Source organism: Danio rerio, chromosome 1 (genome assembly GCF_049306965.1).
Source record: "Danio rerio strain Tuebingen ecotype United States chromosome 1, GRCz12tu, whole genome shotgun sequence".
In the NCBI taxonomy this organism is placed as follows: Eukaryota; Metazoa; Chordata; class Actinopteri; order Cypriniformes; family Danionidae; genus Danio; species Danio rerio.
The window spans coordinates 45044813-45067378 of NC_133176.1; the positions used below are offsets into that span (position 1 = coordinate 45044813).

The 22566-nt window shown below is 35.3% G+C and overlaps 1 protein-coding gene across 6 annotated transcripts in view; it reads right to left on the reverse strand.

Annotated features, from left to right (window-relative positions):
• Positions 1 to 22566, reverse strand: part of rnf24 (ring finger protein 24) — a 70082-nt gene that overhangs the window by 41338 nt on the left and 6178 nt on the right. The window contains exons 2-3 of one of the 6 annotated variants that reach the window (XM_073943578.1): positions 17904 to 18029; positions 14890 to 15015 (exon numbers count right to left, since the gene is read on the reverse strand). Coding sequence is in view for 1 of the 6 variants with exons in the window: in XM_005160065.6 (XP_005160122.1) it covers positions 4849 to 4865 (17 nt within the window). In the remaining 5 variants the exon portion in view is untranslated. 6 annotated transcript variants of the gene reach the window in all.

Here is a 22566-nt window from a genome sequence, read left to right on the forward strand (position 1 = left end):
GACAATGATGCATCTAAAAGTTATATATTTTTTTTCTCCATGCCTTTTTAAAAAAGATTCAGGTCTACACCACAACCTTTTCAACAACAAACAAAAATGGCCAAAAACTCTGTATTACAAATGCCAGGCCAGTATTTGCTGCAGTCATCTTGTTAGTAAAGAGTACCTGTAGGGAAGTGACCTTATGCCGTCTCATATCTATGTATTATTTGCAGTGTGCACTCTCAGAAATAAAGGTACGCAATCTGTCACTGGGGTGGTACCTCTTCTAAAGGTACACATTTGTACTAGAAGGGTCCATTTTGGTACCTCAAAAGTATATATTAGTAGCTAAATATTTTAAGAGGAACTACCACATTCTCCACCATTGTTGTGTATGTTTGTTTGAGCTTGTCTTTAATCTACAATTTCCTAAACGTGTACTATGATGTGCATGACGCATGATGCCATTCTTTTCAAAGACTTTTTAGTTATTTACACTGACACCACAACCTTGTTTTTAAAATCCTCCACCCTTTTTTTAAACGTATGCAGTTTCAGTCCTAAAAACTGAAACTGAAAAAATGCTTAACTTAACAGACAGCAGAAATGTTGAGGCTTCGTGTAGCTACATATTTATATGACCGTCATCTTCACTGAATTCATATTTATAACAAAACGGAGCCTACAAGATAACTGCCTCCCTTTCATTTTCAGTTTTAATAACCAATAATGGCCATTTTAAATGTATAACGTACAATAAGTTTATACAATAAAGGAAATAAAGACAAGCAATCAGTCAAATGTGCAGAATCAGTGTACGCGGTTACATTAAATAATATATAATATAATATAATATAATATAATATAATATAATATAATATAATATAATATAATATAAACTTATCTTTGCGCTCAGCTAAAACATGTTACCTGAGAACAAGTAATATATTCACAAGACCAAAGTTGGGAATATTAGATTAGATTAGATTAGATTCAACTTTATTGTCATTACACATGTACAAGTACAATGCAACGAAATGCAGTTTAGGTCTAACCAGCAGTGCAATAGCAGCAAGTGCAGGATACAGGAATAAGTTATAAAGTGCAGTTATAGAAAACTATGGTGATATTTACAGATGGGATGGATGTACTATGAACATTATATACAGGTTGGATAAGCTATGAACAGATTTACAATATATGAATATATGTGCAGGTTGCTATTAATAATCAGTAGTGTGCAGATAGATGAACATGATTACAAGTGTATATGTTACAATATATGAATATATGTACAGGGATAGATGAACATGATTACATGTGTATATGTTACAATATATGAATATATGTACAGGGATAGATGAACATGATTACATGTGTATATGTTACAATATATGAATATATGTCAGAGATAGATGAACATGATTACATGTGTATATGTTACAATATATGAATATATGTACAGGGATAGATAAACATGATTACAAAAGTATATGTAACAATATATGAATATATGTACAGGTTGCTATTAATAATCAGTAGTATGCAGATAAATAAGCATGATTACAAGTGTATATGTATAGTGGGTGTGTACATATATGTTGTTAGATAGACAAAACTGAGTGGTACGGTAGGGTACAGTTCGGTTTGGTACGCTTTTATGGCCGTTTCCACTGTCAAAAGGCGTACCAAACCGTACCGTACCACTTTTTCGGCATCCTTTCGAAAGGGTCCCAAACACAAGAAAGGGTACCAAAAGGCGGAGCTAGACGCACAGCTGAACGCTATTGGTTTACAGAGATATGTCATTCGCTTGCGCAACAAGCCAGAATGTAAACAAAGGACTCGCCATGTTTGAAATACACAGCGAGAGATTACTTGCGCTCGCCGCGCGCCTATATCTGAAATAACTAACTTCTTGAGCTGATGATAATAACTGTGTGTACTTTTTCTGTAGTTGGTAACATATCAAGGACTTTAAGGGTCTGTATGTGTTCATATATGTTGCATTTATTTATTTCTTTAAAATAATTACAGACGTTACATTAGGCTATTTCGCACTGCTATTGATCTGCAGTTATAATCAAATCATGTTCATAGAAAGGTTAGTAATAACCATTAATACAGAAATATTTATGTGTGTAAAACGTCTGTTTTGAGAGAAGTGCTTTTCATATGATATGTGAGCGACCTGTGCAGCTTTATTGTAGACATTTTCTCGAGCGAGCATGACGTCGACTGAAACTTTGTCATACACTACGCCCACCAAAAGGGTACCCTTGCTAGTGGAAACGCAAGCCTGATAAAGGTGACCCGTACAGACCTGAACCTTACCGTACTGTACCAGTCAGTGGAAACGAGCCATTAGATCCAGCGGTAGATCCTTGATGAACTGTCCGACGTACACAGCTCTCCTCGCTGCAGTGCATGCCTGAGTGTGTGTGTGGTCACGTGATGTGTGTTTTCTGCAGTGTAGGGTGGACGGAGAGTTGTTTAGAAACACTGGGTAAAACGTCAGTGTGGACACGGATCGTTTTAATTCTAAAACGCTGTTTGAAAACTAAAATGTATTAGTGTAAATGGGGCCTTAATTTGCATTTAGGGCAACATAAAGGGACAAAATGTTGAACCCCGCATTTATTACAGTGTATATTGTATCAGTGCAACAATCACTACTATCTAAGGCCCCTTTACACTAGTGCGTTTTAGTTTGAAAACGCATAAGTTTTGCTACGGTTACGCCATCCGTCCACACTACGCCGGAGTTCTCGAGCGCCGAAAACGGAGCTTTTTGAAAACGCTGGAGAGGCCGTTTTCATTCTAAAACGCTGCTGCTCCGTCTCAGTGTGGATGGGGAAAGACGGAGACATCTGAAAACGGAGGCGGGGCTGCCTCCCCCGTTCGCCTATCTGATTGGGGCTTTTCCTCAATATTAAGTAGCCCACACACAGTTCAGTCTCGCATCCTCTTCTTGTAAGTTAAGACTTCGCAAGTTTGATCAAGGCTGCAGTCTCCCCCTTCTCAGTTTGATATGGAAAACAGACTATACCGAGGACACGGGTAAATCTTCAAAGGGAACAGTGTACTTTATAACTTCATTCACATCACTTTGGCTACGTTGTTTCACTTTCTCAACAATAAAATGTAAACATGATTTAAGGAACTGCCTATTTTCTTTTTAATATTAGCAACTTAACAGACAGCAGAAATGTTGAGGCGTCCTGCTGCATATATGAGCGTCATCTTCACTGTGTGGATATTTATAACAAAACGGAGCCGATAACGACTGCCTCCTTTCAATTTCAGTGAAAATACGAAACGCACCCTCTCTTTTGCTGAATATCAGTTTTAATAATCGATAATTATAAAAGTATAACATACAATAAGTTTATACATTGTAGGAAATAAAGACGAGCGATCAGTCAATGTACCTGGATTAATTATTAACTTATCTTTGCGCTTAACCAAAACATGTTACCCGTGAACAAGTAACTTAATAGATGTCAATGACCAAAGTCAGGGAATTGGCCTTTGTCGTTAGATAAAGACAACAACATGAATGAAATATCACGTTTAGCAAATATAGTGAGATTAGTTCCAGCGGGAGATGCGTGATGAGCAGTCCGACAAGCAGAGCTCTCATCTGGGTAGAAATGCTGGAGCGCTTGCCCGAGAGTGTGTGTGTGGTCACGTGATGTGCGTTTTCAGCGTTTTGGTGTGGACGGAGAGCAGTTCAGAAACGCTGGGTAAAACGCGAGTGTGGACGCGGATCGTTTTCATTCTACAACGCCGTTTTAAAACTAAAACGCACTAGTGTAAACGGGGCCTAAATCACATAAGGCACGTTGTTTAGAGTGTGACTGGGCAGTGAGACTATAGTGTTTAATTCAGGGCAATAGTGTTATTCTGACAGCAAATTAATCCATGTTAGAGAAAAGCAAAGCTGTAAGTGAGGAATCAGACAGGACAAAAATGATGAACCTTTTTTTTTTGTTTGTTTGCTTTCCACAGAAGAACTTCACATGGGTTTAAAATCGGAACAGCATGAGGGTGAGTAAACGACGACAGAGTTTTCATTTCTGGGTCAATGGGAATACGTAGTGCTGACTAAGCACTATAAGAGAGAAGATATGATTTATATGTCCGGAACGATGATGAATGTGGTGCATGCGAATAAATAGCCTGTCTTGCAATATTTCTCTCAAATGCTTTGCTTTGCTGAAACTAAGTGCAAGCTGGCTTGTTATGCTGATCTGAGAACAGATCTGCCGACAATTTTATAAGGGGCTTCATGATCCTAAATCTATGTAAGAGGGCAAGTGCCCTGTCTTGTGAGCTTAAACTGTAACATGAGATGTTACAAACAAGTTGTAGAAGTGACACCAGCAGCTGTTGCCCCTAATTTACCCTCTCAGCCGACGTTCCCCACAGGACTCTCATAAACAACTTTGAATGATTTTTGCCCTAATCTTACTTTGGTCTCATCATGTGTTAAATGGGTGGCCATGTATGCACACAAATATCCACAATATAACCCTTCGATACAGAATTAGTGGTAAACAACTATGTTTTGCAGGAGAATTGGTGTTTTTTTAAACAGCAGAGAGTGATTTCTCTTTCAATGGGTCTGTAAAACCAGCAGATACCGGAAATGCTGGAGCAACTGTTCATTAGAGAGACTTACAAGCTGTTGATGCAAGAACAGTTTGAGACATTATGAAGATGAGCAACTTGCTGAGCTGAGCGATCAATTATCGTGGCCGTTTTCTTTTTTCAGAATGTCTGTAGCTGCGGTTTGGTGATCAGTTAAATGACTAGACAACTTGAGCTATTAAAGATGTTGTAAAGCATTATGTTAACACTTACACTGGCAGATATATCATCTTTGTGGGTTTTAGGCAGGATTCAGAACTCAGGAGCCTGCAAAACATGATGACTAATTCACATCTGTGTCCTTAAAAGTTACATAATCTTTTTCTTTTTCAAAAATTGAGGCGAACAAACATGCAAATCCAGCTGATGACGAATCGCCTCACTATCCAGGGTATGTTTCTACCTGAATAAAGCAATTTCCGGTCTTATGAACAGAAAGAAATAATTAGGCTCGGAATTAACTATGAGTCATGTCTGGCATGTGTAAAACTCTTCATTAGCATCATGCACGACTCAAAGACAGGCTGCTCAGCAGCTCATTTGCATGTTAAGTAACCTCAAAGTTAAAGCAAAGCTGAATTTATGTTAGTCATAAGCACACAGTAACATACAAGCATTCTGTACATGATTACAAATCACATCAACTTCAGAAATAAGCCCTTTGGTTTTGAAATGTCACCATGTTTGAATATTAATAAACACAGAGTGGAAACAGATGGAATTGGGGCTCAATTGCCCATGAATAACCTGCTTTCATCAGTGAGCTGTAGGCAAATATTTATAGTTTTCGAGTACTGCTGCACATAAGGTCACACTGTTGACCTCTTCACCATAGGAGGCTGTTCTTTTCATTGTCTACTATTAGGTGGCCAGGATGGCATAAGGCAAATTGACATCTCTGGACATTGTGCACAAAAACAAATTCCTGATTAATTCTTGCTACATGCAGTACATGACGTTCAGCCAGCTAGACTGAAAAACAGCATGCATACACACCGTTTATTACACCAGAGACCAGACCTGCCTGCTTGGTGATGTGAGCGATGCAGTTTAAGTAAATGAATTTCTTTCCATGACATTTTGAATGACTTTTCATGTTTAGTTATATGCAAATGTGTAAATTAAAAAAGGTTGTTGGGTAATGAAATGTGTCTCATGCTAACTGTCTAAAGATGTGCTCACACTTGTAGCTCAGTTCCTTTGCTTCATTTTGTTCAGACTAGCGCTGCTGGGCGATTAATTGAAATTGAATAACAAATGTGATTGAGCTAAGATGCAGTTGTCAAGAACGACGGTTCTGTGATCAGTAGTAAATCTCCTCCGAAAGCCAGAGGTTACTCTTGCACAGAAACTCCAAAAACCTCCAATGAAGAAACCCAAGATATCTTCCTAGCATTGCCTTATAAACCGATTATTTACCTTTATTCATGAAAAATAACTGCACACTACAGAAACATCTCAGAAGTATTTGTTTCAAACATTCGACTGAAGTTGCTTCAAAAATAAGTATGGGATAAATATAAAGTTCTATGTGGTTTTTCACATGCAGAATTTATAACACAGAGTCCTCATTCGAGGTGATGCTACAAAATCAGTGATTTATCTCTGTGTCATTATCATCCAATTAAATTGATTTCAATTTCTGATGAGGTTATTGGCTCCATCTAAAAGCAGATGCTGGAGGTTTACTACAACTGGCTTTGCTGACAAATGTGCATGAAAACCACAATAGATTAATCCCCCAGCCCTAGTCCAGACCAAAAAAGGTTTTACATTCATTTTCAAGACCAAATGTAAAGATATGAATCTAAATAGCAGATTTTATGATGCAATTTCCAACTGAACTTGCCAAACATTCAAAGTAATGTTCCGAAGTGGGCTAAATGTGCCATTGTTGGTACATGTATATGAGAACATGTAAAAATCTGTTAAAAATGGACAGTCAAATGAGTGCCGGGAATTCCCCATAACACAAGCAAATGAAAATCTCCCATAAGGAGATGTATTTCAGATTGCTGTTTTGATCTACAATGGGCTACAATGTGACTATGATGAGAAAGATCAGAGTTTAGAAGTAGGCTACACTAACCACACCTTTTCAAAGAAATTGCATTGACACAATTGCAAAAATGTATGTTTAATAAATAAAATTTATATTTATAAATTTTTTATCAAACCAAGCATGCCAAGTGTGAACACACCCTAAATCTGATTTACTTTAGGCTAACGTGCATTTTCGCCTGCACATTACTGTATGAAACTTTGAGCATTATGTCATGTAAATATCCCATTCCTAAGGCAAAATCTAGTGCCAGTGCATCATAACTAAACATTCTCCAGCACTGAAGCTCCTAGAGAAGTGCACCGATTACTTTTGTGTTTACATTGTGTAAGAGAAGCACGTGGTAAACAAACAGCTGGGGTCAGGCCAGCTGGCGTGTGCTCTCGAACATTCTGCGCGCGCTTCCATGTATTGTCATGATGACGTTGAGAAGTTTGACACCACACATGAATGAACGAGCATTCAGAAGAAAAAAAAACTGAAAGAAAAAAGAGCTAGTCGCTGTGGGAGACTGTGGGAGACACACAGTAGATAAATAGCCTCAATACTGCTCAAATCCGAAAGCAAAGACGCTTAAAATTGGATTCAGATTTAAACCATGTTTGGATTCTTCACTTCGGTTATTCTATCGCTGTATTTGTGTGTTGGCCATCTCTACACATAAAATGCTCACTGCTTGTAAAAGCAGTATATGTCTAATCATAAATAACGTAAACATCACGCCATTTGCCGCAACTATAAGCTTTGAGAAAGACGAATTGGCGTACTAGCCATTCCGCTATGTGCAACTGTAACGAAAAGAACCACTCTGAATCGATTCGTTTGAACAGTTCAAAAAAAGATTCAACGTTCTTTGCGTCATGACGTAATTGTGTTGGCCCGTGGTCCTAGACATTCAGCGTGTAACATGCTTCAGTAAAGACTTATGTAAGCGAATTATATTATATTCTGTTGCCACCCCCCCCCCCCCCCCCCCATTAATAACCGCCAGTTACAATAGGCCTATAGCCAGCAGTCGACATCCTAGTGCTAACAGAGTAAAACCGTTCACAGTGTGTACAAATGATGTAGGCAACAAAATAAATATTAGAGTATAGACCTATTAAATAGCAATATGTTTATTTTTAACATACGAAATGTATTTCTTAACATATATTTTGGATAAATAAAATAGAATAATACTATTATTATTATTATTATTATTATTCGTGTTAATTACATTTCAAACTTAACGTTTAAAACACCACAATCTTAAATTAGGCTATTTTAAGATCAATTTGATCTTGCCTGACAAATCAAATGTAGTCAACAACCAATAAACCAGATTTGACAAACTCCCACAGAAATCATTTAATTAAAATCGAGACTTTCTGATTTCTGCTAGGGTGTAGCCTACTCAATTATGCTCTTAGGCTTCATTTGTCATTTGTATTTACATTAAATAAACATTAATGTTAAATGAATCTTACATTTACCTGACCAGTTTCCCCTTGTGTTATATATTTAAATTTTTTTAAAGTAAATTCCATAGCTTTCGCTCTATTAATAAAGTACTCAGTTCACAATTAAATAAATAAGTCCGCTATTTTTGGTTAAATACCACAAGGACCGATTCCCCAGGATTTGCTAAGATTTGAACAGACCGGTTTAACGAAACTGATCGAGTGAACCATAATAAAGATTCGACTCAAGTGACTCGTTCACAATTCGCACACCGATAACGGAATCTATAACGTTACAGGACCTCAGTTCATGCCATGTAAGGTTTAATTTAAGTTTTGAGCTTTAATCGGTGCACTTCAAGAATAAAACACAGCCAAGGATGAATGTCTGTTTATGATCCAGCACATATCTGTATTTATTTATGGTGTCATGTGGAGGTGTAGTATTATGGACTCACCAGCCGTTTCTCCGCCACTCCTCCCTCCTGCTCGATCACAAACCCCAAAACTGATGGGAAAAGGCTCAAATTCAGCGCCTCCGCGATGCAAAACCTCTACTTTATTCTAAGGAGCGACCATAAATAAATCAGTCACGTCTTTTAATCAGCATAAATCCGAGCGCGTTATTAACATATCAACACAAGCCTACATAAACAGAGGCATCGCGAGCTGGGAGTTCACCGCTGCACGCAAACAGAAAGTAAAAGCGATCCACGGGCGTCTTGAGACTAGAGTGAAGTTTGTGTGTGCTCCTCATATACGACTGCATGTGGTGGTCGATTGAGGATTTTGGTGGTGGATGTGGTTTGTGCACGTAGCCCACGACACGACACGAGCTGGTCCCTCCCCCTTCATCACATACAGAGAGGGAGGGAGGGTTGGGGGGTATTGGGAGAGATGCGGATGCTGTAGGGGGGAGGTGATGTTTTTTATTATTATTATTATTTTTGGGCTATTAAATATATATATATATATATATATATATATATATATATATATATATATATATATATATATATATATATATATATATATATATATATAAATATATTTTAATTACTGGCTATTAAAGAATATAATAGGAAGTATATTACAACACAAGTTATACAACCATATCACTGTTGCTCTTTTTAGTTTAAAGAATGAATGGATAAGTGTTCATATAATTTTATTTAATAATATGATTAACAATATAATATGCCTGCAACCATATAATAGAATCGAAAGCATAACGTAATGTAATATAACTATCACTATAGGATGCTCTTTGTAGTTTGGAGAATGAATGATAAGTGTGTGTATATAATGTTATTTAATATCATGTGATATTTATACACTGTAAGTGTTTGTTCATGCACTATTATTCACTGTAGGGTGCTGTTCGTGTTTGGTGAATGAATGGATAAGTTTATTTGTAATTTAACATGTAATTTAACATGTAAATTAGCATGTAATTTAACGTGGGATATGATGTATTCTATGATGCATAAACCGTCTGGAGATAAATAAAATATATCATAAAACATACATGACATGGTTACATATAACAGTGTCTCTATTTGGCATAAGTAATTTAGAAATATACCACACGAGGATGCTCTTAGTTGTTCAGTATAGTAATATATATGACAGTTTGATATCAGATGTGTCCTGTAATGCATAAACGGTTGGGAAATTATTAGTAATATAATATAAAAATATCAATGTAATAAAAAAGCCCTACTAAAGGGTTAGTTGAAGTCATGTTATATTATATGCATGTCATAACTTGGTTACATGTGTATAAACATGCTTTGAATTCATCTCTGAAAACCACTTATTATATACATTTTCCATACTGCTTTTTCTATATGGTTGTTAAATGTTATATTGTAAACGTTTTAGAAAATGTGTAATAATAATAATAATGATAATAATAATAACTAAATAGATGATTGAATAAATGAACGATTACTTTTATTAAATAAATAAATGATTAAATAAATAAATAGATAAAATGATTAAATAAACATATGATTAAATAAATTATTAAATAGTTCATTAAATAAATGATTGAATGAATACATTAATAATTAAATAATTAAATGATTAAATAAATGCATGTTGAATAAATTGATTATTGAATAAATCAATACATAATTGAATCAATAATTAGATGATTGAATAAATGATTAAGAAAATAAATAGATGATTAAATAATTGATTTAATGATAAAATGAATGATTAAATAAATAAATGATTAAATTAATTAAATGAATAAATGATCAAAAAATAAATAAATGATTTAAAAAATGTAATTAAATAAATGCCTAAATGATTGAATAAATTATTAAATAAGCTATTAAATAGAGAGTTAAATAAATGGAATTAATAAATAAATACCCATTGAACACTGGGAGAACATGCAAACGCCACACAGAAATGCCAACTGACCCAGCCGGGCCTCGAACAAGCAACCTTCTTGTTGTCAGGCAATCGTGCTACCCACTGCGCCACCATGACGTGCTGATTAAATAAATGATTTAATAAATTATGAAATAAATTAATGATTAAATAAATAAATAAAAGAAAAAATAAATAGATGATTAAATAAATGCTTTCAATTATTAAATAAATGATTAAATACAAAATAAATGATTAAATAAATGAATTGAACTATTAAATGATTAAATAATTAAATAAATGAATAAATAATTAAATAAATTATCAATTAAATAATTAAATAAATGATTAATTAACTGAATAATTAAATGATTAAATAAATGATTAATTAAATAAATAATTAAATGAATAAATAAAACATGATTAATTAAATAAATAAATAAATGATTAAATAAAACATGATTAATTACATGAATAATTAAAGAATTAAAATATTAAGTAAAATGATTCATGAAATTAATAATTAAATGAATAAATAAAATAATTATTAAATCAATGAATAAAGAATTAAATAAATTTGTAAAAAAAAAAAAAATTTAAATCGAATTGACTTTATTTAGAGCAGTTTTGAAAGTTCAAATCGTTGTCCATTTTGGATTCAACGTCTCTGGAAAGCACAGTAAGTGAGTGGGCACACTTGGTTGAGACACAGCCTGTGAGCGTGTGCCAGTGCATGCCAATGAGGTGCCACTGACAGACACGTATTGTATCAGAGCCAACTAGGCGGAATCATGGGAACCCATGAATAGCTGCCTGGGGGCGGGTCGAGAGACCAGGATGGCAGTGCTTACAAAGCCCTATTGAGGCCAACACACCGGGCACTAGACTGGCACTGAATCAACTGACATGTGGAGTATAAAGCGTGCATGGAGACAGGAAGTGTTATCCCTGGTACAAACCGATGAAGTAGAATGGAGTATTAGACTATACATTGTATCTAGACCTCTAGAGTGACAGTTAAGAAACATCTCACTGACTTTATATTTGCTGTTTTACTTACTTATTTATCACTGTCCCAAAGTTTGAATGTTTTTCTAAGTACACATTTAAAGAGTTCACCCAAAAAAGACAATTCTGGTATTAATTTGTTTATCCTCAGAATACAAAGTATTGTAGGTGAAATCTGAGAGCTTCCTCATCCTCCATAAACTGACTGCCAGGTTACCGCCTCATCTAAAGTCTTAAAAGGTAACAAAAAACATCCTCAAAACAAACCCTGCACCTTTAATGGTTATATCTGAATATTATCAAGCCACAGTAATATTTTTTGTGCACACATAAAACAAAATAATGACTTTATCAGTTCTGTCTGGTTCTCAAATATGTTTGATGCCATCGAACAGTTATATAAATGCAATATCACTTGTAGCAGTGCGATATGGGTGTATATTATCATTGGTGGGACACTTTAAGGCACTCAACCTGCAGCTATATCGAACTGCTCCATATATATGAGCAATATCACATGGATGCTGATGCGCTGTATCTCTAAAGGCTTTATAATAGGCACTTTCCTTATAAATAAACTGCATAGTTGCAATGTAAACAACTATGTTCTTGCCTAAAAAGCCTCAAAAGCACATTATGTTGTCCAACAGATGCAATATTTGTCAAACTGTAGTGAGCTTATTCTTCTGCTTGTCGAGTAATACACAAGGGTGAAGAGGCTGTATTAGTGCTGTTATTGCAGAATATCACACAGCTATCAGCCAATATATATTTGTTTGTCTGCACAGCTTAGCTCCAGCCCTCCCTCAACACAAGCGCCTGTAGGTCTCAAACATGCCAGAAGGACTCATTAGTTGGATCAGGTGTGTTTAATTAGGGTTAGGACTAATCTGTGCAGAGCTGCAGCTCTCCTGGAACTGAGTTTGACACATGCTTTAACGTGATCCTAATGTCCAAAGCATTCTTCTATGATGCCTAAACGTGCTGTAAAACAGTGTTTCTCAACCATGTTCCTGGAGGACCACTTTCTTTGCACATTTTCCATGGCACCTTAACCAAACATAACTGATTCAGATCATCAGTCCATTAGCAGAGACTGAAAGACCTGTAATGGGTGTAACAGACAAAGGAGACATCTAAAACATGCAGTGCTGGTGGTCCTCCAGGAACGTGGTTGAGACACACTGCCTTAAAATATCAGTTAGGTGTTTATCTGTGTCCATTTAACATGCAAAGCTAAATTTTGTTTTATGCTTGTTTTTAATAGTGGCTTTGAATCTTATGTAAATGTGGGGGGATTGTTGGGTTTCTCTTTGCATTGAGGTTTGCATGTTTTGAATCTGCTCCGTAGCAAAACAAGTAGGCTAGATGTCCTTTTCCGTGCAGTTCATTAACATCTTAATTCAATTGGCAGAGATTAATTTCACAAAGTCATTTTCTCATGTGCACATACCTGTTAATTTCACAAAGTGATTCAAATGAGACCGTATCCAAGCACTTGGCTGCGACTTTCTTTGCCCTAGTTTGCCCCACAAAAGAAGGTCAGTAGTGCATGACTATAAGAATAGAATGGAGATTCCAGTCAAAGAATCAATATTCTGTCTCAATCGCCACTACAAAAGCGCCATAAACCTCAAAGGCTCGTTTTAGCTCAAATACACGTACATCAAACGGATTGCTTACTTTTGTGTAGGTTTATTTCGCCCTCTAGTGTTTGCACGGGATGTTACACTTGAACTTGAATTGCTTGAATTACATCCCCCCCATTTAAACTTTTTAAATATTATTATTATTATTTTCCAAAATATATTTTATGGTCCCCGGGGCTACAATTGTTTTCTAAAAAAAATAAATAAATACATTTTATTGGTTCTTTTTTCATCTTCGTTTTTTGTTTTTATTTTCTAAAGTTGTTTAACAAATCAAGGAAATTTTCAGTGTGCTCTAAAATATTTTTTTCTTCTGGAAAAAAAATTGTATGCATTTTAGTTTGGCCGGAATAAACGCAGTTTTAGAAGAAATATAATATAATTTTATAAGCCCCCTTCAGCATTTTTATTCCTATTAGCTACAGAACAAACCAGTCCAGTGATTTGCTTAATTAATTAACAATGTTTAAATAAAAAATAACTAATTAAATGTGTACTCTTCATAGCAAAGACAAATTATTATTGAATAATAGTGAATAGTGAATTGGCCCCCCATTTAATGTTTTTTTTCCCCCCTGAAGGATGTCAAAACATGAAGTATGGGAGGGGACGGGGGTGAAAGGAGTGATCAACCTTTTAATGCTGAGTAGTTCACTTTATAATAATAAGGTTAATAATTAAAATGATACAGGTTATAAATATACATTTGACCACCCCTATAATGGGTTATACCATTGTGAATGCATAAAAAATGCATTTACCTGTCTGAAACCAGCAGATTTAGAGCACTGATAGACATTTTAAGTGTTGACAAGACTATAGTAAAGTAACATTAGAATCATAGTTTGTATAGTTGAACTTGAAATAGTTAATCAGAGGATACTATAGGTCAGAATACACTAAATATCTCTCAAAACACTGAAAACTTAAATAGGTTTTATTTATTTATTTATTTTTTATTTTAAAAAATACATAAATGACCGAAGCTTGTAACAACAGTAACATTACCGAAAAAGTGCACCCTGCTGATCAATGTATAATTCGTACATTATGTATGCATGCATGTATATACTGTATGTGTGTATTCAGCAGATTTGACAGCATAATTACTTCACTCTTTAGTGTAATCTTTTTGGAATTTACTCATGGATTTACTGTTGGAAAGTTTCAGTGCAATCAGTCAATTCAGTTTTGAGCAAACATATGGAATAAAAATTTTTTAATTAAATACATATTTCTTTCAATGAAACCCTCGAATGTGCTAAAATATCCACATTTTGTTCAATAAGCATATGCTTTTATCCAAGGTGATTTACAAATGAGTAGAGCAGTATTCAAGACAACGAAAGTAATAAAATAGCATGTATAATAAAATAAAAAATAATATAGAGCGTGTTAATGTAATGGTGTTAATGAAAATTAAAAAAAAAATTATTAGAATTTAATTCATCTTTCAATTAAAATAAACTTTAAAAATAAAAAGAACTGCCCAAAATGTTGACCGAAAGATGCAGAAGTTCTGTGAGGAAATAACTAGCATCATTTAATGTCTAATTTAATTATGTCTAAGCACGTTGTGTTTGTTCTATCATTCTCTAAAGACAAGTTGTTATAAGAAACATCCTTTAGGCATTGAAGAGTTTTGTTTGTTGCTGTGTGGCTGGAGCATCAGCTGTTCTAATAGTTTTTGGGAATGTTATTTACTACTCACCTGAAGGCAACAACTACCCTTTAACCAAGACCCAGCAGAGGTCACGGAAGAAGAGGAGCTCAGTCATGTAGCTTGAGGCTGAACATCGAATCCAATTTGTCAAAGAGAGATACAAAGATCCTGTAACTGGATGTTGTTAGAAGATTAGTGATAGGGAAATTGTTGGCAATCTGTTGGAGATCAATAAGGGATTCAAACACACATCCCTGTGGAGCAGCAGCACTGCAAGGTAAAGATAGCGAATATTTCACTGGATTTAGTTAAGTTAAATGTTAATATTTGTTTTTAGTCTTTAAAAGGCACCTGTGATGAAAATGTGTGTAGGTATAGTGTGTCCACTGTTATATTGGAGTGATTTTTTTTATGTATTTTTATTTACTGATGTTAAAATAGGATCCAAATCCCAGTGATTTTGAGGCCCACCGCAACGTGACGTATGAGTGTGGTTTTCCTTGCCCACCATATTAATTGACGGGTGCCATGTCTCCATAATAACATGTATACACATGTCCACAGAACTTTTTTATTGCAAATAAGCTGGGATTAAAACATTAGTTACAACTATTTGTGATCAGTTGCACCTCAATAATTAATTTTATAAGTTTAAAATATGTTTAAAACCGTGCATGCTTGTAATAAAATGAGTAAAATAGCCATATATTAGGTAAATGCTATATTCACAACAGCCGCGTGGTGTCAGTAAACACACGTGTTTCAGTATTTGTGTACTGCAAACGCCATTTGTGTGAGACTCATCATTTCAGAAAGGCTTGAATAAACTCCACCACAAATACATAAAAAAAGTACTTAGTATTTTTTAACCTTCTTTTAGCTTCACCTGTGTCTGTCTCTATCACTGACGGCTGTTTATCTGACATTATGCATGAGCAGCAGATGCACATGGGAGTGGTGGGCAGAGAAAAGCAACTGCACTGAACTCAGAAACCAAAATGGGCAGATTCTGGATAAATTATCTGCTCAGTATTTTGCGCTGAAACTTTACAGACATATTCTGGAGACACCAAAGTCTTTTCTTGCATCTTGTAAAAGAGGTAAAATAGGTACCCTTTAAAGGTCTGATCACATTTGTTGCAAATTTTAAATAAAAATATTGTCATTTAGAGAGTTTTTTCCAGAAATATCTCAAATAATGTATTTATTTTAATCAGACCAGGGATATTCCACCAAATATTGATTAAATAATCTCTGAAGAACTTGCACTGTGTTAAGAATGAACATCAACACATCTGAAAACATTGCGCCATTTATAATGCCCTGTTCCGCATTTCATTTTCAATTGGCTACAGAACAAACCACTTTTGTCGATGGATTTGCCTAATTAACCCAGCTTGCTCAGTTAAAGAATATTGCATTGTGTTATTTACGATTGAATATGAACACATCTGAAAACATGGCACCTTATTATTATATAGCCTATGATAAATATTATTTATTTTATGCAACAACATTTTTTTTTTGAGAAACGGATAGTTTTAAGTGTTTTTTTTCTAATAGATTAAGGTATGTGTGAATAGCTAAATAGATGTCAAGAACATGGTTTCCATAAAATAAACGTGCTCCTGAATCTTCTACGACCATGTGTCCTCTAGGTGGCAGCAAAATACACTTATGGCGTTATGGCCTCGTATTTTGTACAGGTTGTATAGACCAGGGGTTCTCAACCCTTTTCACTTCGGGGCCCATTTCTTTCTCTGATCAACTTTTGAAGGCCCACTTGTTCGACATTTTCTCTAAAATGTTTGTATGAAATGCTAATTAAAACCTTTTTTATTAACAAATAATATATTACATGATACATTTGTTGTGCCTTCCATTATTTTCAATTATCAGAACTTTCATTCATTCATTTTCTTGTCGGCTTAGTCCCTTTATTAATCCGGGGTCGCCACAGTGGAATGAACCGCAAACTTATCCAGTAAGTTTTTACGTAGCGGATGCCCTTCCAGCCGCAACCCATTTCTGGGAAACATCCACACACACATTCACACACACTCATACACTACGGACAATTTAGCCTACCCAATTCACCTGTACCGCATGTCTTTGGACTGTGGGGGAAACCGGAGAAAACCCACGGGAAGGCAGGGAGAACATGCAAACTCCACACAGAAACACCAACTGAGCCGAGGTTCGAACCAGCAACCCAGCAACCTTCTTGCTGTGAGGCAACAGCACTACCTACTGCACCACTGCCTCGCCCTATCAGAACTTGTATTAAAATATTTTTTTATTTAAATTTAATTGTACATAAAACTAAAACTACATATGATCAACAGGGAGATTGCAAAAGATCAGTTTCTGCTTCAAACTGGACTGACTGAATACCTACTATTAAATAATATCTACTATTCAAAAATACAGAAACACCCAATCTGTTGAAAAATGTCGATCTAATGGCAGTTGAGTTTGCAGCTAGATATTATTGAGAGATCGCTGACAGGAACAGTGAACAGCTCTGCCAGAGCACATCTGAAGCTCATATGTAAGTTTATTCTGTGGCAGGAAAGCACAATTGAGCCTCACTAGATTCTCCTGTATAAGGTGTGCGTTTGTACAGAGACTTTTACATTCACTCTACACATGGTTTGTGAATGAACAGACTTAACTGTACTAGTTCGCAGATGTGATGATGTTGTTGCACCAAGTTTGAAGTAACCAATCAGAGTACAGGAGAAAGTGCATTACTTTGATCATTTAACATAGCTATATTTTAAGCTATCTCAGGGCCCACTGGTTGAGATTTCCTGGTAGCCTATAGACCATTTTTAGAGATGTAAACAAAAACAAGGGTCTGTTTTTCATGTTTTTTATTTTCTATAGCTTCCGAGAGTCCAGAAAGTACTAAATATTGATTAATATTGTAAGGGCAGCTGTTCTAACATTAAGTTAATTGCCTCTTGTTGCAGTTGTGAATTATTTTGATAACTAGCAGCAAATGTTCATGGGCCAATGACATGACCACATTGAAATGGTAAGTATAACTAATGTTTTACCTGTAATAGCAGTGTCTAGACAGCTCTAGAAATTATACACATTCTTCTTCGCCATTTCCCCCTCATTTGGAGCTGTGCTGATCGCTATGATCCATCAAGTGAATCACTGATCTTCCTTTTCAAGCCCTAGAGAAGATATATGAAGTTTCCATGGTTTCAGTGCAACAAAAGCAGAGATTATTCAGATGTTCCTACACAAGGCAGTAATTGTCTTCAATATATTTAGAACTGAACGAGTTGAGTCAAGGATGCTCACTACACTGCATGTACCGTATTTACAGGAAAAGAATATTTTTCTTAGAATACCAAACAGTTGCTGTTTTAATACTTGCAGTGTTTCTCTAATTGATTTCTTTTCTAAAGCTGTATATATGTTGCCGTTTGTTTGTATTAACAGTGCATTCTCCTGCTTTTAAAGTGCAATTAGCTACTGAAATTAGATGTGAATGAGAAACTAATCAATGTGGTCCAACAGGTGCAAAACAGTCTTTTTCACATCACAAAACCAGAGATATTTAACAGAGGATGGCTTTTTAATGTCCCTCAAATTAGTTGTTGTTTGCTGGCCGTTAGAGGACACTTCACTCCAGACATTTCACAGTCAAGCCTGTGGCATTACTTACAGCTAGAGAACAGTTGCATAACACATCCTCATGGCCTCTTTTGCTAATGAAGAGATGCGAACACTGAGCTCTTTGACTTTTTTTTTTTTTTACTGATGTCAATCTCTCTCTACAGGACAAAGAGATCTGCATTCACATGCATGTGCTGTAAACTGCATTATAGTCAGGTCAGTTAGCAGTGCTTAATGGGATTAAAAAGTGTTTTAGTCTATACTGATTTCTTATTTTTAGCATGTTTATCACACTTCTTCATATCATCAAACTAGTTTAACAAATAAACAAAAAACATAATCAAAGGTTGCTAAAATAAATGCATCATGCAGTTTTGAAATTAAGGTTTTGATTATTAAGAATAAACAAAATCCAAAACTACATAGCTCTGTGTGAAAAAGCATTTGCCCCCGAAACCTTATAACCGGTTGGGCCACCCTTAGCAGTAACAACTGCAATTAAATGTTTTCAATAACTTGCAAAGAATCTGTTGCAGCACTATGGAGGAATTTAGGCCAACTAATATTTGCATATTTGTTGTAATTCAGCCACATTTCAGGCATGGAGCTCCTCTTTTTAAAATCATACCACAGCATCTCAATTGGATTCAGGTCAGGACTTTGAGTAGGCCACTCCAGAGTCTTGTTCTTGTTTTTTCTTCATTCAGAAGTGAACTTGCTGGTGATATTGATCATTGTCCTGCTGCAAAACCCAAGTTCACTTCAGCTTGAGATCACTTGCAGATGGCCAGACATTCTGCTTCAGGATATTTTGGAAAACAGCAGAATTCATGATTCCATCTATCACAGCAAGACTTTCAGGTCTCGAAGCAGCTTAACAGCCCCAGACTATCCCACTTCCACATTTTACTGTTTCTGAAATGCAGTGTTACTTTTACACCAAACAGTTCAACTTTTGTCTTGGCAGTTTTCCCAAAAATCTTGGGGATCATCAGGTTGTTTTCTGGCAAAACTAAGACAAGTCTTTATGCTCTTTTCTTCCTAAGCAGTGGTTTTCATCTTGGAATGTGCCGTGCAAACCTTTTTTTTTTTTTTTTTTTTGCCCAGTCTCTCTCTTATAGTGAAGTCATGGACACTTAACTGAGGCAAGAGAGGTCTGCAGTTCTTGGGATGTTGTTGTGGGGTCTCTTGTGACCTCTTGGATGAGTTGTCGCTGCACTCTTGGGGTAATTTCTGTCAGCTGGCAGTGGCCACTCATGGCAAGGTTCTCCATTGTTTCGTGTTTTTTCCTTTTTTCCGTCTGTCGTCAATGGTTTTCAATTATCTTGTTTCTCAGTTGTTTTTGAGTGCTTAGTGTCTTGACATGACGTCTAGCTTTTGAAGATTTTTCTGGTCTACTTCCCTTTGACAGGCAGGTCCAATTTTAGTGGTTTCTTGATTTCTTTCACACATGGCTATGTATGTTGTTGTTGTTTTTTCCCCTTAACAATAACCTTTCTTTAATTTGTCTAGATCAGCAGTCTTCATTTTGACTAATATTTAAATTAGCTTGATTTCAAACAAACCTCCCTATATTGGAATATAAACATTTTAGCAATCATACCAATTTTATATGCAATCAAAGCATGATGTGCAAATTGCATGCTTTTGATTAAAAAACATGACCACAATTAAAGGAAGAATAGCGGGGCACTCAGCAATTATTTTTATTTACATTTTTAACTGTTTGATAAAATGAGCTAGTTTGAAATGCACCTTTATAAAACTACTGTTGCAATTTAAAGGTGACACTTCCCAGAGCTGTTTAAAGTCATTGTAACAGTGCTCCGTCCTGCAAACGACAGGATGCATCTGGAGGTTTCAACTGATTTTATTTAAAAATAGATTTAAATTCTGTGCTCTTTTTGTGGGTTATGAAGCAGATGTTTTACTGTGTACTGCACACAATATCTCTCTGAATGATTCAGTGTGATTCAGTCTAAAAAAAATGGATACCTTACTTACACACAGTTTTGCCAACCTTTCTGGTGAATGAAATGGCAAGTGAGTGAAATTCAGGCAAACCTGATTTTGAAAGCAGAAAAAAATACAAAAGCTTTTTTTTTTATAATGCAATAATCCATATGTATATGCAGTATGTTAAAATGATGATTTCAATCAACAGAAAATGATTTATATGTAAAAATTTAATGGCTCAGAGTTAGCAATCATGAAATTGCTTTAACTTGAAGACCCATGAGATGGACGTTTTTTGGGTGTTTTGTCTTTCTTTTTTTTCTTTTTGTTTGGAGAACAGTAAGGCTCTCGATATTATACATCCATGTAGAGTGGTATAAGTAAACACTGATTTGGTAGAACATGTTATCCAGGTGTTACTGATAAGCTGTTTTTTTTATCACTACCCCGGAAAACCAAGTTAGTTTAAGGCAAGGCAAGGCAAGTTTGTTTATATAGCTCATTTCACACACAATGGCATATCAAAGTTTTGTACACAAAACAAGAAAAAAAATGAAACAACAAGTATAAGAAATAAAATAACAGAGTTAAAATGATTCATAACACTTTAAAATAGTGTTTAAACAGGTTTAAATGTAATGGAGAGAGACAAATAGTGCGGTCTATTGGGGACAGCGCGACGCTCATAAAGTGAGTGCCCAGTAAATTGAATACTTGACTTTATGAAAGTTCTGTCATCCTTTACTTCCCATTTGGCCATTGTTAGCTTTGACTCTCCTCCTTTGCTTAGTGAATTGATACAAGTCTTTAACCCTTTAAAGGAAAATAGATTCTGAATAATTTTTGTTATGCTCAAAATGGAGAAAATGGTCTTGAAAGTGATTCTAAATCTGATCTTCCCAAACTTGGCCCATGGTAACCTTTGATATGTCCCACCATCCTATCTGAGAAGAACGGAAGAATGATAGGAATGGTTTAGAGATTGTCATTTCAAATCTAATGTAACTTTTTATTTCTTTGATTTATTGTTGAAAGCTAACTGAAATTAATTGTTTTGATTTTGGTGTAAATTAATCAGATTTAGTTTAAATGTACATACTGTCACCTGATGGATAGAGGACAAATCAAGGGAAAGGCAGATTCTGCTTGACTAGTGAACTCCACTGTGTTAAATGTGATTGTTTATGGTTTATTGCAATTGGTTATCATGTTATACTGCATTAATTAATATGATTTCAATGAATCTTTTCCAATAAATTAGGAAATTACACATGGCAATGTAATAAAGTATTTTTACCTTCGGTCCATGGCTCTCAATGATATTTGGTTTTTGGACCTTTTTACGAAAAAGTTTGGGCACCCCTGTTCTAAATCATTACACTGGGCTGTTGTTGTTATTGTGGTGGTGTAGACTTTACTCTTCTTATATTTAGATCAACTTAAAGACCTACAATAGATATTATTAGTATATTATTATCATTGTAAATGAATTTGCCTTCAGCCTAGTTGGGAGGCAAATGGGCTATAGTATCTTACAATATACAATACCAAATCTTTTAGCATAAATCTAATGTTCTTTAAACTTTTCTTTACATTATTTTTTAGAAATTTGAGATTTTAGTAAATATTAGTCACGAATCATAACCTGCACATATGTGGTGCATTTTCCTCTGTCATCTGACATGGTTTGGAGATCTTGGCGGGCTGGATAATAACAGCAGTTATCTGTGAGGCGCACAGCTGCCGAACCATCTGCTGTGTGACAGACAGGTCTGCTAGAAAATATGAACGGCAATGCAAAGTCATTAGTTCTGGGTGAGTGTGGCTAATATACACTGATATGACACCAGCTACACCAAAACCAAACACACACTGGTATTCATAACTGGCATGACTCAGATGAACAGCAGGTCCTTGTCTGGTTCAGTGTAGGAGGTCCAGCAGACAAATCTGAACTGGTACGGTTAGATTGACATTTAACAAACTCAGCAAGCTGAATAAAATTATTTGTATTTTATGTGGATACATCAAAACTCTGTATTTTAGGGATGGAGAGGCTGTCCTTTCTCTTTTAAAGCTCTGGAAATCGTATTGAAGCCAATGATATTTGGCCAATGTACTTTTAGTCTTTTT